This window comes from Xiphophorus hellerii, chromosome 11 (genome assembly GCF_003331165.1).
Source record: "Xiphophorus hellerii strain 12219 chromosome 11, Xiphophorus_hellerii-4.1, whole genome shotgun sequence".
In the NCBI taxonomy this organism is placed as follows: Eukaryota; Metazoa; Chordata; class Actinopteri; order Cyprinodontiformes; family Poeciliidae; genus Xiphophorus; species Xiphophorus hellerii.
In genome coordinates this window covers 23,940,099-23,957,091 of record NC_045682.1, presented here as the reverse complement: position 1 = coordinate 23,957,091, position 16,993 = coordinate 23,940,099, and the positions used below count along the sequence as shown (strand labels likewise).

Sequence of the window (16,993 nt, the reverse complement as noted above, 5' to 3'; positions counted from 1 at the left end):
GTTACGTACATCTTTCTCCAGTGCGGCCTGGTGTTTCTTCAGCAGCTTCTCCATCTCCTGAGTGAAATTGTTCCTCAGACTCTCGAGCTCCTTGTCCAGCCTCAGCCGGTGCTCATCCATCTCTCCTTTCAGCTTGTTCTCCAGGGCCATCAGGTGCTTCTGATGCTGCCTTCTCATCCGTTTGTAACCCGACATCTGCTCCCGCAGCTCTGAGTCCTGCTCGTGTTCCTGCATCTCACGCGTCACCTGCAAGACGTCGTCCATGATGAGAACAGCAGGAGAATTCAGAGAGAGAGGAGAAGAAGAGAGAGGGTGGTCTTACAAGTGACGCTGTGCGTATGGTGGCAAAGTGCTCTCTGTTGCGGTAGTGCTTCCTCGGGGCCTGAGCTGGTGCCGGCTGTGGCTCAGTGGGCTGACTGCTGGCTGCCTGCTCCCCAGAAAGACTCTCCTCTTCCTCCTGGATAAAGAGCAAAAATAAAAATCATCCTTTTGCTTAGAAACTATGAATAAGAGTATTACACAATATATAAAAACACATTTAGATTACTGTAGCATTTCGTTTTGACATGCCAAATTTCCAAAACTACCTAATTTAAGGTTAGTGCGCCCTCTGCTGGCTCCTAAAAGTCATACTCAGAAAATTTTAATTGTGACCACAACTCTTCAAGGATAAGCTGGTGCAGACGATGATGAATAGATGTATGTGCTCAATAAATTTAACTAATTACATAATCTCAGCCATGCAGTGGCCCACTAAAACATTCATATTTCTTCAGCTTTCACAGGCTAAACAAACAAAGCAGTAAGTGGTTCTACTAAAGAATGTTCTGAGAAATCAAACTGTATTTCTGTAACTCTCCCCATAAAATAAACAAAGCAATTAAAAACACTTTAGGTTTAACCCACAAATGTCTCAAAAGACAGTTTTATTTGGATAGTGTTGCCTCGTATTGAATGTTTGGGAGGAATCTTTTTTCCATGTTAGGTTGCTGGTATATTGTTTGGACTGAACTGCATAAATAAAGTGTATTTGTGAATTTGTGATAATTAACTTGATTACAACTTGAAAAAAATTCAGAAATGTCAATTCTCTAAATTAAGCCTAAACTAAACACATTTATTTTGCTGACAATTTTTAATTTAAGAATATATTTACTTCTTTACTCAAAACTTGGATTGCTTGGTTTATTTTAATAAACATCTTCCATTATTTACTACATTATAGTCCTAAATATTTAAGGGGTTTTCTGTTATTTTAGGTTTTGCTTTCTTTCATCACTATTTGGTTTCAAACATTCAAACATGTTTGTATGACTGAGGTGGGGTCTGATCAATTCCCCCACTAACTTGGCGAATAGGATTCATTCAGTCTCTCTCATGTCAACAGATTTTTGTGCCAACTTGCCCTCATTACTGTAAACTGATGCAGAAGTTTCCCCAACTGGGAATCGAGGGTAAAATGGGGCAAAACAAATCATCAATCCAGGCGACGAGGCCTGGTGTCCTGCTACTTTTAGATCTCTGGTCCAACACACCTCAATCAAATGACTGAATTACCTTTAATGTTCCTTTCCAAGCCTGTTAGCTTAGCTACGATGTTAGCTTAGCTACACTGCAGTTGGTTCTGTGAACAAACTGCACAGCGCTGTGTGACGTTCCAAACGTCAATGATTCAAATTGTTCTCATTTTCATCCAACGTTGGAGGCCTTCACACAACAGCTGGATTTATAGATTTACTTACACGCAGGTGGATCCTATTTACTAATTAACAGACTTTGAAGGCAATTAGCTTCACAAGAGTTTATTATTTTCTCTAGAGGTGTTAGATTAAAAAGGAGCACATCACACCTTCCAGGTTTTATTTGTAATTTTTTTTAATCTATTCTGATCCAATTCTATGCTTTTTTGTTTTGATTTATTATATCAAAGCCACCAAAATATCGACACCTTTAGTTCAAACAAGACAAAAAGAGAAAAACTTCTAGACGAATGAAGACTTCTGTAAAGGCACCGCATGGAAACTGTTGCATTTTGAGACATATTGTGTAACAATTTACTGCTGTGGAGCTACAAAAAGCCTGGACTGAAACGACGACAATGCACAGCTCTGATTTTCTAGCATCACCTTGTTTGAAAGAACAGGCCACGAGTGGGCGGACATTACAGAGCCATTAGCTTTTCACAACAGGACAGATAATGTAGGCTAAACTGAAGACTGAGACACAAAGTGACAAACATTTCACATCGGTCTCTGTGCCCAAATTATTCATGGAAACAAAAAATGGCAGAAAAAAAAACAGCCACTAAAAGCAACATTTCCATTTTGTTTGGAAATTATTTTTTATTTTAGGTTCTTTCTTAAGCCTTAAAGTGAAGACGTGAAGTCAATATTTGATAAATAAAAGAACACTAAAGAAATATAATTAAAAGAAGATGCAGCCCTAGTAAGAACAAAATAAACTCTCTCCACTGAAAGCAGTTTACATACTGTAAATATTAAAACTTAAATTTTTTCCACATTGTCAAGCCTTGACAATAAAATTCAAAGAATTTAATCTGGATTTTAACTAAGAGGCAAAGGCTGCTCAACATGTTACAGATATGTAGTCATCTCATCAGTTTGCATTTAGAAATCCAACATTTATTGGCTAGCACATTATAAACAAAGTCAGTATTATATTAGGCCTGTTGGATGGAGTGTCATTGCTGTTGCTACCAACACCAAACACAGATGGAAGTGTCTAAAACACTAAAGGTCCAGGCAGCGCTGGAGGCAATGTGGCAACTCATATCGTCACTCCAATATTTACCAAAATTATCACCATCGCAAGATTTCCTATCAAGCATTTCTGTGATAGTCAAACATAAAATATTGCATAATTGTAAAAATGGAAGAAATACGATAAGGACCAAGGAACACAGCAGATGGGTTGATAAGGTGCAGTTCAATCTGGCATTGGAAAATGGAAACAGTGTAGTTCATTGTCAGAGCCGATCACCTTCAAATATCTACATCTGCCAAGAGAGCGACTACTTTTCTTGCACTCTACAAATTTGGGCTTGTACTCTCAAAGAATCACAGAGCGCTCCCATCTTAGCCTAAAAATTCCTGCCAATAAGTTGCAGCTTAGCAGCGATTCAGTCAGCTGAGAGCCACTCTGAGCGAGGAGATGACAGAAATAATACCTTGGTGAGAAAGGTGTTAGACCCCGTTGCTAGGTGTGATGCCGTCCTCTAGAAACAGAGATTGTTTTTTTATTCTTCTTCTACTTGTTTTTTAATTGTGGTTGGCAAACAATGTTATGGAGCATTATGGCCACCAATAAGTAAGGAGTGTGGACCAAATGTCGCCAAAAAAAGAAAACTCGTATCTCATCATCTAAACTACATGGTTTTAACAATAGAAATTAAATATAACTTTTACTTCTTGAGTCTTAAATCAATAAGGTTTGGTTGGATGATACTGGAAGCAAAATAAGACATAAAAGCACCAATATGCCTCCAGTAATCAGTTGATAGAAATCAACTAAATGTACAATCTAGACTGGATTAAGAAGAGTGTGTCATAATGATAAAACTATGACAAATTGAATAAATTGCCATTCAGCATTAACGTACAGCACTTGCTGTCTGTACAGCCCTTTTCATTTTATAGAGAATATTTACTTCCTGCCATATTTGTTGCTTAAGACATTCTTTGGTTCAGTAAAGGTTTTCCTCACTACACCTGACATTTTGACATGTTAAGAGCTCTCTTAAGGCCTAAGATGCTTTTCTATTCTATGAAAAATCTTAACATTTCAGAAATTCAGCTATTTATCCTAAAATGACGTCCCTAGGACCTACTTTCAGTTTTTGAGAGTATGAACCTTGGGTCCAAAGAGGTAAACATACTGTTTAACAGTTTTTACTTGTTAAATACATCCTGTGTTCATTGGAGATCAGAATTTCCAATATGTATATTGAGGTTATAAGACGATTTAACAAAGTTTAGTGTCCCTCTACCCACCGGTTTGACATGTATCACGGAGCTGTTGGACATGACGGTGTGGTCTCCGTCCATCAGGTCCAGCTCACTGCGGCTGTCCTGTGCTGCTTCGTTCAGGCTGTTGACAGAGCTGCTCTGGGAGCTGGCGCTGATGGACATGCTGGGGATGGACTGATTGCTGCCAACGCTGTTCACCGTTCCTGTGCGACCTCCGCCGAGCTCCAGGTCCTGTAGCAGAGCGGACAGAGCACACGGATAGAAAGCAAGGGAGAGAGAGCGAGAAGAGACAAAAGAAAGACCAAGAGGCACAGAAAGTACAAAGAGGGACAGACATGCACAGAAACCAGCATATGCTTAATTATTTGCTCTAAATGAAGGAGCAAATACAGAGCTTCAGAAACAAAATCCTCCAACGGACCTCATCTCCATCCTGGGCTTCAGTGGTGGGCCCATTGTGAGCCTCCTGAAGGAGGATCTTCTTCATCTTGCGGTACTGCAGGTTGTCCAGCTCCCGAACTGCATCCTTGGTTCTCTGAATGAGATCCATCAACACAGAGTCTGGACGCTCACGCTGGAGAAACGCGTGCTGGAGGGCAGAATGACAAGGAAGGAGAAATAAACTGGAATAAATACACGAGTCACAGTAACTCCAAGTAGGACAAATGACAGTGAGGAATAATAGAACAAAGATAAAACCAAGTTAAACACCAAAATCTTAAGGCACAAATTGTTTCTAATGATGAAAGCAGATAAAAATTCAAGAAGAATCAATAAATCACTTGCAGATTTTCAGTTTAGCTCTGACCAATGACCAAAAGATTACAAAAAAAAAATCAAAGATCTTTTTCTGATGAATGAATGAGTGAAGAAGACTCAAAGTCAGGTCTCAGTGTGGTGTTTAAAATCAACTCAAAGAAAGACACAAGAAGCTTTTTAAAAGAAAACTGTAGTTTCTATGACACATGTGCAGTGCATTAAAGCTGGAAGAGAATGAGAGAGAGCAAGCCTTCCAACAGGGAAAAAAAATATTTATCAACAGTGTAAAATCGTACTGATTGTGTGTGTACTTACACCCAACATGTCGTCAGAATGTGGCCTGTCTTGAGGATTTTTCTGAAGGCAAGAATCAATAAAGTTTCTAAAGTAATCCGTCCTGGAATAAAGGTGAAAAGACAGAAGGTCAAAACTAAACAGAATCTATCAAATCAAAGTATCAACACTAAAAATACAACGTTTCCCTGAGTGACGACAATAAAATGCAAACACAAGTACTCTTGAGTGCAAAGATGCTTTGATCTAATAAGTTCAGCACATACATTGTTCCTTTCTGTTTTCATTATTAATCATTTTACTTATTTACATACATGAAGATAAAAATAAAAAACAGTGCTCACCATTCACTGGACTGCAGTGTGGGGCTCTCATTCTGCGCTATGTGGTATAAGGCACTCATTGCATTCATATTAAACAATGGAGGCTTCCTCTCCGCTGAAAAAGAAATGGTCAGACAACATACCTAAGTTACAGGGTGAAAATATCAAATAAAGCTCCTCAGGGACACGTCCTACACTTTGAGAACTGCTGGTCTACACTAAAGAAGTGTTGTGACATACCTAATTCTATACAGGTAATGCCTAAGGACCAGACGTCCACTTTCCCGTCATACTGGCCCTCGTCCATAGCTAGAATCACCTCCGGGGCCATCCTGGGGAAAAGAACAAATCAGAGTTCACAATAAATCTATGAGATACTTCCATCACACATTGTTGTTTGACATCCTTTGTTTTATCTTTATGTGACAGAATTTAAAGAAACACACACACAAAAAACAAAACAGGTTTTTTGTGGCAAAGTTAAGATGTTCTTTTCCACCATATTTCCCACTGACATGTGTTAATATTTAAATTTGGAGTTTAAGCTGCTGTGAGGAGAAACTGGAGAGTCAGATTTGACTACAGGAGCTGGTAACCTTTAGCATGAATATGCAAACACAGGTAACTACCTTTTTACAGTCAAATCTACTGTGGAGATCAAAATAAACTGCAAAGACTATTTTTATTTTTTATAGGGGGCGGGGAGAATCTTTTTTTATTTATGTTCAAACTTAGCAGGCAGTTTAGGTGCATGCAACTTATTTTTACTTACCAATATGGCGTTCCCACAAAGGAGTTGGCAGGTGAGGCGATGGAGGCGGAGCCAAAGTCTGCCAGCTTGACTTGGCCAGGCTCAGTCAGCAGGATGTTACCCGCTTTCACATCCCTGAAACATAAAAGCAGAGCGACGGAGACCATTCAGTGACGTACTGTGAACACAAATAAACCTGCATCATGTGAAATCCCTGACCTGTGGATCATGTTGTGGGAGTGAAGGTACGCCAGCCCCTGCAGAGCACCATGTGTAATGGCAGCAATCTCAACTTCTTGTAAAGGTTTTTTATGGACTGTAGCAGAATGAAAAATATTAAAAGGTAATGATTCTGACTTTCTAATCAGGGTAAACAAGCAGCCAGAAATCTTTTTTTTTTACTTTAGCTCACCTTCAAGCAGGTCAGAGGCTGAGCCAAGGCAATACTCCATCACCAGCTAAAAACAAGCATCGATCATAACAATTCCTCCACACATACACCAATAAATGATTGATTATACAAAAAGGTGACATTTTAATCAAATTCAGTTCATGGAAATAAATAACTTACCCATGCTGTGTGCTCACGAAGGTAGCATCCTTTGTATTCTATGCTGTTAGGGTGTCGGATCCTCTGGAGAAACTTCACCTCCTTTATGATGTCCTGCCATTTCTGCGGGAGACAAAACAGGTTCAACGCTTTTATCGGCTGTCCGCTCAGAGATGGCTGCAGGAGCGTGAAGCAAAAACAATATGATACATACAGCAGAAATGGGTGTCAACTTTGGGAGATACAAAGCGACATCTCAAACCTCAGCACTGCACTTAATCCGAACTTCAATTGGTGAAACAAACTGAGATTTTCTACATTTTCATTTAATGTCTGGAAATCTAAATATTTTTCTTCATTCTTGTGTCATCTTAATATATTTACTCAGACCTGGAAAATTTCATATCTTTCCAGAGTGCCCAATATCCTTGTTTTATTTATGAAAATAGATTGTGTAACAAAAAAAAAAAAAAAGAAAAGAAATGTGTCTTACCTCGTTAGACTGTTTGCCGCTGTAGGACATCTTTTTAATTGCCACCACCTCATTTGTTCGCACATCCCGTGCCTGGGAAACAAAAAGCACATCTGTTGATTCGCAGTTCAAACGAAACATGTGTTTGACCTATAACTTTCTGTACATTAAGCTCAACAAGAAGGTCCTTGTTTGCGCCAACAGAGTAAGGATCATTTAGAAACTGCAGTCAGCTGTGAAACATCAGGAAAGTCACAGAAACTTGGTGTAATTAAACTCCTTCATGGACGGATGTGATTAGATCAGTCAAGCTTTACTGAACAGGAAATAGTTTCTCCTGCGACACTTATCTGCTAAAATCTAAAACAGTAATGTATGGAAAACACGCTATAGGCTGTGTTTGGGTCCCCTATTGGCTTAATTTGGCAGGTAAAATACCTATTCAATAGAAGCTTTTACTGCTAAGATAAAGTAAATTGTACACAAAGTACAGGGGGTGTAAATAATTGTTGCCTTACGAAATAGACAGCCCCAAAGCTGCCATGACCAATCTCTCGGAGGTCAGAGAAAAGCTTCTCTGGATCTTCCTTGAAGAACAGCTCGGCCACGTCCGGATCCTTCAGACTCCCCGCCCTCACAGAGGAAGGCATCCTGGTCTACGTAGTCCCGTATCGCCCGCACAGAGGGGATGGGACTATCTGGGCGCAGAGCTATACCAAAGCAGCTGAAGATTCATTTGCAGCTATGTGGGAGCCTGAGGAAGTCAGCGCATGGGCACCTGGACAGACAGAAGATAAAGGAGGATTGAGGTGTGAGAAAAGGCAAAGAGGAATAAGAAAACAACAAAAAACATTCATTTTGCACAGAAAGAGGGAGATATGCAGGATGAGTCAGTAAGCCAGCATTTGAACGGAGATGATAAAAAAAACAAACAAAAAGGTGTGATCCACAGTGAGAATAGTCAGACAGAACATCTCTTCATCTTAAACTCAAACTGCTTACGCCAAAAAACTGGGCTGATGCCTCAGTTTGACAATGACATTCTAACATCTTTATGATGATGTTTTTCCTAACCAGCTTCACATAAATACTTCCAATGCAATGATTAACAAGTCGTGAGAAAGCATGGCTGTAGGAAGTCCTGATATATTCTGCATCAGCTCTTCAGATAATCAAAGTAAACAACAAACAGTTTCCTCAGAAATGTCAGCAGCTCTTTGAATATTTGAAATAGCTGGTTATTCTTCCAGCTGCTGACAATAGCATGATGAACTAACTACAGAGTCATCACTAACGCATCTGTTTAGACTGCTTCAGCAATTACTCCAGATCTGTAAGCTACCGGCGTGACTGGGGCAATGCAAATATCGCAGGATTGATTTAGTGTCCACAACAAGGAGGCGGCCCACAGTAATGAGAAGCAAGATGAATAGGAATGCAAGCTCTTCTCTAAATGCAATTCATCAACTTTCCTCCAGTTATAACATAAACTCTGTAGGATATTATTCATATTCTGAGAAAATGTGGGTACCTTTTACATGCCAACGCCCACTATACACCAGAGGGGTTAAAAGTGTGGCCTGTGGACCATTCACAGCCCTCTGGATGATTTTAAATGGCCAAGTACCACAATTCAAGAACATTACAGGTGATGGTTGCAGACACACTTTATTTATTTAGTTTCTTTAATTATAGAGTGAGATTTTCACTGAGGTTATCTATTTTAAAGATAAAACAATTAAATCTTGCAAAAAGTGGACAATGCTAAGTACAACACAAAAAACTGTCCTTTAATCAACTAAATTGTTTTGCTAGTTTAAATTGTTTACATGCAGACTAGAGCATGTAAACAGCAGGTGTACTTTAAAAAAAAGTCATCCATATATTATTCTAGGGAATGATTACAGATCATATCATAGAAAACACAAAAGAGAATCCCAGTACACAGTCTATTTTTTTATTGGTGTTAATTATTGACAAAGTAAAAAAAAAAAAAAAATCTAAAAAAATATCTTGGTATTAATAATAAAAAATTGTGGACCACAAGTACCTTCAAACTGATAATTTGACACTAAGGTTACAGAGAGTGAAATTATCAATGAGTCATATCACAACAGAGAGTAAACATGCTAGCTTAGCATTTCAGGAAACAACTCTGAAAGTAAACGTCAATAAATTAATTTCTGACAACCTTCTGACTGGCACCGGTGAGTGAGGTGGATGGGACACAAAAATAATACCTTACATAGAATATTTGGGGGCTCTTTTCCAAGCAAACATGACATTTTGTGAAATCCAATGTATCAGATCCAAAGTATCTGATCAAAATTTTGGTTTCATTAAGACAAGAAACCACAAAGACTCTTTTGTCATCTTTGAGCTATTCTGGAATTACTGTCCATCAGGGAGAACATATTTTACATAGCACTAGATAAAAATAATTTGCGTTGTATTAATCGATCACCAAATAAAATGAATCTCAAGTTGGTTTATTTTTTACTTTCCCGTTTTCTTTCCAGGAGTTCAACCAATTAAAAACTAATTACTATGTTCACAACTTTAAAAGTTTCTTCTCTTGAATGTAAAATTCCAATGTGGACACCCATTTATAGACATGCCACCATTTATTTGAACTGCATAATGATGGACTATAATGATATCTGCTATGTGCAGTGAACCCCATAGTGGTAAAACACATTAAACTTCTCAGATTTCAAAGTGTGCTCCAAAGCATCATTTGATGATATCTGAGCTCCTGTTGCCAGTCCTGCTCATCAACATTTTTCTGGAGCAAAATAAAACACAACAAAGTGAACTGACTTTTCTCTTTTACCATAAAATTAAAGCTTATTCATTTAAGATTAATTTAAGGGCCACTAAAACTCCCAAAAAGGCTGTTTGGCCTAATGCTCAAATTACCCTTCAATAATAGTCACCAACAGGCCCAGTTGGGTAATAAGCCAACACATGGTCAGGAGTGAAGATTTCCTGTAATGTTTTTGAAACATGACGTTTTTCCAGATAAAACCAGACGGTACTTCCTCATACTTAAGATGTTATGTCCTATTCATACTGCATACCTTTCCCCTTATGCCTACACGCAAACAACATTACAAGCTGAAAAACACAATATTTCCTTGTACTTATTGAAAATGACACATTAAATAAAACACCAGAATACAGTATAGATATTATTAAAAATCTCCTTGATATTATTAAAAATGTCCTCATGACTAAAAATATTTAATGCCTCAAAAAAAAGCCTAAAATATATTTGGGAATTTCAGAGCATAATCTTCTCATCTGCCAGACTTCTCCCTGCCGTAACCTTTAGATGTGGTTTTATCTTTTGAAGAGATTCCCAGAATCAAAACTAAGGAAAACAAAATTCAGCATCAGAGCTGAGTAAGAAAATCTGCTGACCTCAATCGCTACTGCATCCTTTAATTATGTTTGTGAATCTGATTACTTTTACTCACACTATAATATTAGTTTTAATAGTTTTGATCTTGTTCTGTTACCCAGTATTAATCACTGAAAACTTAGTAATAAAGAATGTTATTGCCTTATTAGGCTTGACTGCAACTCTGCAGGAGACCAATTAAAAACCTCATTTTTTTCTAGCTGCTTACCCTTTCAGATAAACATCCTCATCTTTTGCTTTTATGTCCTAAGGTCACTGGATTTTAGTTTATGAGCCAGCATGAAGCAAAAACAGTATGATACTTTGAGATTATACTCATACAGAGTAAAAAGAAAAAAAAGCTAAAGCACAATCAGCCATTTCTCTGTTTGTCACACACTCAATGAAACAGAACACTGAGCACAAAGTCACAAGACTAAATCTGGAAGAGATGTGCCCAACTGCTGTGTGTGTGTGTGTATGCATGTGTAATTACTCAGAGGAACAGTGTGTTCAAAATAAAAATCACAGAATTTTTTCCCCTCTTACAGCTAGAGGAAAATGATTATTTGATGAGTTGTGTGAATTGCTTTTCTATGTCCTGTTAAATAAACAAAGAGGCTAATGAAGAGGCAAAAGATGAAGAGGAGAAAGGTGCAGCGCAGAGAACGAGTCAGTAAGACATGAAGAGGTGGATAATAAATAAATGCTTTTATTGATTTCTAGAGTGAATCTCATTAGAACTTCACATTATCGCCAAAGGATAAACAACTCTGAAATTTGCTGGGTTTTCGAAAGTATTAGAAAATACTGGTCTAAAGAATTTACTCATACATTTACATCTAATTTTTAGATGCTACTCTAGAAATTAGAGTAACATCTAATTTTTAGATGCAATTATAACAAAGTTTTTGGACACAACTACACAATGTTAATTATAAGAGCACTACTGTTGCAGATGCAGACAAGATAAAAAGCCTTAAAATATGTTTTATTAATTCTAAAATTGGAAACAAAATCATTGGTAAAAATAGTAGAATAGACTCTTTAAAAAAAGTATTTTTATTGATTATTTTAACGTGATCAGAGCTTCTAGGAACCTCTACTTAGAAATCTACAACTTCTTCTTTTCTTTCTATATAAATATAATGCGACACAGAGGCTTGTTTTCTGTTAGCAACAGCCCAATAGGTTGCACAAGGAACCATTTTTATCTTGTCACCACACACAACAAGCAAGTCTGTAGGAGAGGTAATAAAAAACACCCATCCAGAACTCATTATTAGAGAACTGCAGTAAAAAATGACATGTTAGGGTCAATAAGTCAGCTAGTAAAAGCCAACCGGTTGTTTGGAAGAGATTTCAGGAAAACCCCCTTTCTGCCCCATCAACACAAGAGTGAACAAGTTTGTTCAACTCCACTGGGACTTTCAACAGGATGCCGTGTACTTTGGTCAAATGAGACCAAGACAGATTTTTGGCAAAATCGATGTGGGTTTGGCATGAAACAAAGGATGTAGAAAAGCACCTTTTGGATACGATAGCAGCTACTGAAGGGGTTCTTGTTATAAAGAAAAATTTAAGAACCACAGATCTAACGTGAACAAGTCATCAAAGATGTCTCCCTCACTGTGAATTGTTACAAAAGATTAAAATGCCTAAAAGTTGGCAGCTGGGAGGTCAACACCTGGTGAAGAACAAAAATACATTTTTTTGAAGAAATAATTATTTAAAAATGTGCTCACATGCAAGGCTTTGGTTTTCTGCTTTTCAAACAAAAGATGGATTTATTTTAGGCCTTTTTCACATCTTTGACAAACTATGTTGTGCATGTTGACATATTAAGACTGTGGAGTTGGTTTTTAATGAAAAGTTACCAAGTAGAATTCTTCAGAAAGCGTGATAATGTTTTTAAAGACTAACAGCTGTATATTGATTATGTTTTATTTCATTCATTCATATAAACTATATTATCTACACACCCTTTCCTACAGATGCTCACTGAGAGATGCTTAATGCTGCAATACTAAATAATTCAAAACAGAAATGCACTTAAGTTGTTCGTCTTCTAAACTGATCAGCTTCATGAAACTGGCCTTGATGCACATGAAATATTTCCTGGCTTCTCATTGCAAAATATATTAATTTATAAACAGAAGCTACATTATTTACGTGTTTCCAACCCATTTAAGAGTTTAGTAAAATGAATAAACGACATGTTTAACTGTTCAATTGTAAAAAAAGAAAGCAAAAAAGAAAAAAGAAACACCAGTCACAAGCAGTACTGGCATCAATCAATAAACCGAGTGTTGGTGTAGGATTACTCACTGATCATCAGGCAGGCGCTCAATAAAAGCAACACAGCAACGTTACAGCTGTTTGTTCAGAGAAAATCTTAATTTCAGGACCTACGTGAGAGCTGTTATCCAAACAGCTTACCCACACACACTACATCTCTATCCCAAGATGGAGGGTGGGGCGTCCACGCTCTTGCTTCTCAGACTGATTACAGATTGTTGACTTGACTGAAGGGAGGAAGTCAAAACTCTCCAGCACCCCCGCCCCAAATTCAAAAAAGTGACACATCCCAGTTTCTGCAGCTACAGTCACGACTGTGATGGGAGAGGAAAGAAGTGACCAAACACTAAGAGGATTTAAGCCACTACATTTCAACCACCGGGCTCCATTCCACCTTCCTGCAACTAAAATAAATGGCACCACTGTAAAATCACCAATGTGCTAAACTGTGTCTGGACTGCAGAAAGCCGAGTTAAAAAATGCAACACCTTCATCAGGACATGAAACTCCAAATATGTTCATTTCACTGAAATCCTATGGATTCAAGTTATTTTATTTAAAAGGTCCCCGAGTTGCTACAGTTTTCCAATATCGTAATGAATCATATCAGTTGATAGATAATTAGTGATTAGTTTTTTGTTTTAAATATCTGAAATCCTGCCTAACTGGTGGCTTGACCTTTCTTCTTTCATCCACAGTTCTCAATCTACTCTGTTGCTGTTGCTTTTTATTTTTAAGCAGTTATGAGGCACGGTGGCAAAGCTGAAACTGCTGCTGAGCAAATTACTCAGCAGGTTGTTGCTAGGCAACCGAAGAGTGAATTGATGGTACCAACATAGCTTAACTAGCCATGAGCGATTGAGCAGCTGAAGTCTTTTGTCTGCCTATATCCCCCAGAATGCTGTGCAGTTCTGGATTGGAGTTCAGTGAAATTATTGAAAATTCTGTCAGCTGTGTTATTTATTGATTTTGATCACCTGTCTTTAATGTTATTGACTTACTTCTCCAGCCCTAAATGAACATACATTAAAAGAGTGGTGCCCCTTCCCTACTTGTTGCTGCTAATGTATTGAAACCATGTTTTTTTTGTACTCAAAGTTTCTAATTTTACAATCTTCCATGCCCACTGTAAAGTGAAAAAGTATGTAGTAAGCAAATCAAACAGCAAATTATAAATAATTATTTCACTTTCTACACTGCATATTTCCTGAACTGCCTAAAAAGAATACAAGAATCTGATTGATACTTTTTTCCTTGATCCAAGCGTCACATTTATGTCATTCAAAGAAAAAAAAAGTACAAATATGGTCTAAACCAATAGACATGTGGACATGAACACCTAAGAGGTTTTCACAGTATCTCAAGGTTACTGAAGCCTCGACTAACATGAAGGTTTCACAGTTTCCACAAAAAGTACAAAACAATAATTGCATAAATGATCTACCTATAGAAAAGCTGCAATTATTCTTACTTATTCCACATTGATTGTTACTGTTACCGTATAATAATGTTATCTGGAATTCATTAATCAGTGTTTTGAGTATAAAACAAAGCCTTAAAAATCCAGACTGACTGCTGACTAGTTAGACTAAAAACATTTTTACTGTTGTACTATTCATAGAGCAATAAATAACAAGCTCAAAGTGGTTGCTGGCCTGCAGCTAGATGCTTAACAAATATGCTGCTTGTAGTTTATCAACAGTTTTGTTTTTTAAACAGTATTATCACTCTACTACTCTATGCTTCATAGACTGAGAGAAAAATAATAATTCTGATGACTCCAATAACTACTGACATTTTAGTAAAAGGATTTCAAGCCAAAAAATATTGACTACGCTAGAAGGTTTTGTGGTTTTATAACTGTATTTTTAATTACACTGAATAATGTAATTTATAAGAATGCTCTTTATGCTTGCTTTTATCACAAAAACTGAATTAAAAATAAAAAACATTGCTTTTACACTGTAAATAACACCATTAAAACCAGAAGACAATGAAGCAGTCATCAGGCACAACAACTGAAATGAAAAACCATGGAAAACGCAGTAGGGTTAAGATTAATGTGCCTTATAAATGCTGTGCAAAAATCACATATATTATGGAAACTATGAGGCTCATCCTGTGGAGCAATTTGCTCTGCAGAGGCAGACTATCAATGGCTAAATAAAAGCAGGGTAGGCTTTATTCCAGAGTCTAATCCATTTTTCCTGGGAGACACTTAAATCCATCATGCTGTTTGTCCATATTCAGCGCCCTCTGATACAAAACTGGCAAGTAAAACATTAAAACGTTAAAAGGGGCTTTAGTTAGAGCCTTTGAAAGCACTTGTACTTGAAGCAATCACGCAGTGATGGAAAGAAAAAAAATGACAGGAGTATAAATCGCCCAAAAAAAAAAAAAGAACTTTAGCATAAAGACTGCATTAAACCCGTTTACAGGTGAGCTGCTCATACTGCAGTGCTCGCTTCACTGGGTTTATATCCATCCAGCGCACAGAACACGGTGTGGGTGTTCAGGTACATGAGGTTATCCAGCCACTGACATAACATTTAAGCTGCCTCCATCCTCTGTTTACAAATCCCAACGTATTGCCATGCACGATTTATATTAACAATGCTCCTAATGCAGGTGATCCACCGTGTTGTGCATAACTTCAGCGACAAAAAGTCCCAGATAAAGCCAGCAGAAGGGCAGCCTACTGAGTGCTAGCCCGTGTTACGCAATATCAACACACAAAGCTGAGGAATGCGACTCACGTCAGCGCATAAAAAACAGCCATCAGCTGCCGATGGATCCGCTGCCAGTCGCTCTAACGCGACATTAGGGCACTGATTGGTTATCCTCCACTGCCCTGTGCTGCTTGTAAACACACAGCCACAACACCAAACTTATGTGCGACATATACATGAGAGCCAGGACCGATGTCACCAATTAATCGCACACAGCAATTAATACCTCTGGTGGATAAGAAAACTTCCCAAACCAAACAAAACACATCCAGAGCCGAACTGGACTTGACGTTAGCGTGAGGCTACACTGGACAACAACAAAACCGAGGGAGTGGCACGGCTTGCAACGATCGCTGCATAAAGCGGATTAGCAAGCTAACCGCATCCAGCTAACACTTATTTGATAAAGCGATCTGCATCCATTATTTACATCTCCAATTAGCTCCTTAGCCCGTGTCTCTGCATGTTTAGGTTAACTGCGATTCACGTTGACATTAGAAACAAAGATTTGTTATACAATCAACTGATCACCACACAAGCCGAAATTGAGAAATATGAAATATGTCGAAGAGAAACAAGATATAAGTTGTGACAGTAACTTTCTATTAGCAGGCGAATAGCAGTAAATCTGACTGGCTAGCCCGGATGCTAATAGGCGTTGAAAACAAGCCTCCGAAGAAAAAAAAAACAACTGTTGTAAAAACTAAAATCATCAACCGTTAATAGGAAAAAAAAATTAGACTCACCAAGTAAATGGGGAAATCAACATGAGTTGAGTTATTAGGTGAACAATTCAGTCCCCCTGCCCGCAGCAGCCTGGGGTGGCTAAAAATCACAGACAGCCAATGCAGTTCAGAGAAATCAAAGTGGGAATTTCGCTAGTTGTAAAGATAGCAATGCTAATTCGCTAACCAAACCGCATAACTGCCCTACCCAAGCACAGAACAGACTAGCTGGCTTCAAGTCTTCCCTGTTTCTCCACATTAACGATATTCGTGTCTTTTCGCCTGTGCTGGCGGGCACGGGCGGCAGGAATAACAACAATTTTAAGCAAAGCAAGGCTATCTAAGCTGCGAGCTGGCTAACGACAGCCAAGCGTTAACTGTCATTGGGAGCTGGCTGGCCAAACCCGCTAGCTGCTAACGTCAGGCAGCAGCCAGCAAAGTTTCTCTAAAAATGGCGGCGAGGAGAGAATCTCCTCCCTTCCACTGAAAATGAAAGCGACCGATTCTTAAAAAACAGAGTCGAAGCAAAGAATTTAACCTGGTCGTGAGCGGATCGTGTTGCACTTTATGCGGGGACTGACTGCAGCGCTGTCCCTGGTCTCCCAGTTCAGGCGATGCTGTGACATCCAGCAGAGGCGAGCTGAGGTGTGCGGAGGGAGAGCCATTCACATAATGACTTGTCAACACGATATTGGGTCCAGGG

At 38.4% G+C, this 16,993-nt stretch overlaps 1 protein-coding gene across 3 annotated transcripts in view; it reads right to left on the bottom strand.

Moving 5' to 3' along the window:
- taok1b (TAO kinase 1b) overlaps positions 1–16,993 on the bottom strand; it is a 24,190-nt gene extending 7,197 nt beyond the window's left edge. The window contains exons 1-15 of one of the 3 annotated variants that reach the window (XM_032575903.1): positions 16,829–16,993; positions 16,312–16,390; positions 7,654–7,913; positions 7,157–7,228; positions 6,685–6,786; positions 6,526–6,571; positions 6,333–6,429; positions 6,135–6,248; positions 5,603–5,694; positions 5,384–5,477; positions 5,061–5,142; positions 4,408–4,575; positions 4,011–4,217; positions 323–457; positions 10–246 (exon numbers count right to left, since the gene is read on the bottom strand). In XM_032575903.1, the coding sequence (XP_032431794.1) occupies positions 10–246; positions 323–457; positions 4,011–4,217; positions 4,408–4,575; positions 5,061–5,142; positions 5,384–5,477; positions 5,603–5,694; positions 6,135–6,248; positions 6,333–6,429; positions 6,526–6,571; positions 6,685–6,786; positions 7,157–7,228; positions 7,654–7,785 (1,578 nt within the window). In that variant the 5' untranslated portion in view covers positions 7,786–7,913; positions 16,312–16,390; positions 16,829–16,993. Of the gene's footprint in view, positions 1–9; positions 247–322; positions 458–4,010; positions 4,218–4,407; positions 4,576–5,060; positions 5,143–5,383; positions 5,478–5,602; positions 5,695–6,134; positions 6,249–6,332; positions 6,430–6,525; positions 6,572–6,684; positions 6,787–7,156; positions 7,229–7,653; positions 7,914–16,311; positions 16,796–16,828 lie in introns of those variants that run through there. The other 2 variants (XM_032575904.1, XM_032575902.1) reach the window with 2 other exon arrangements.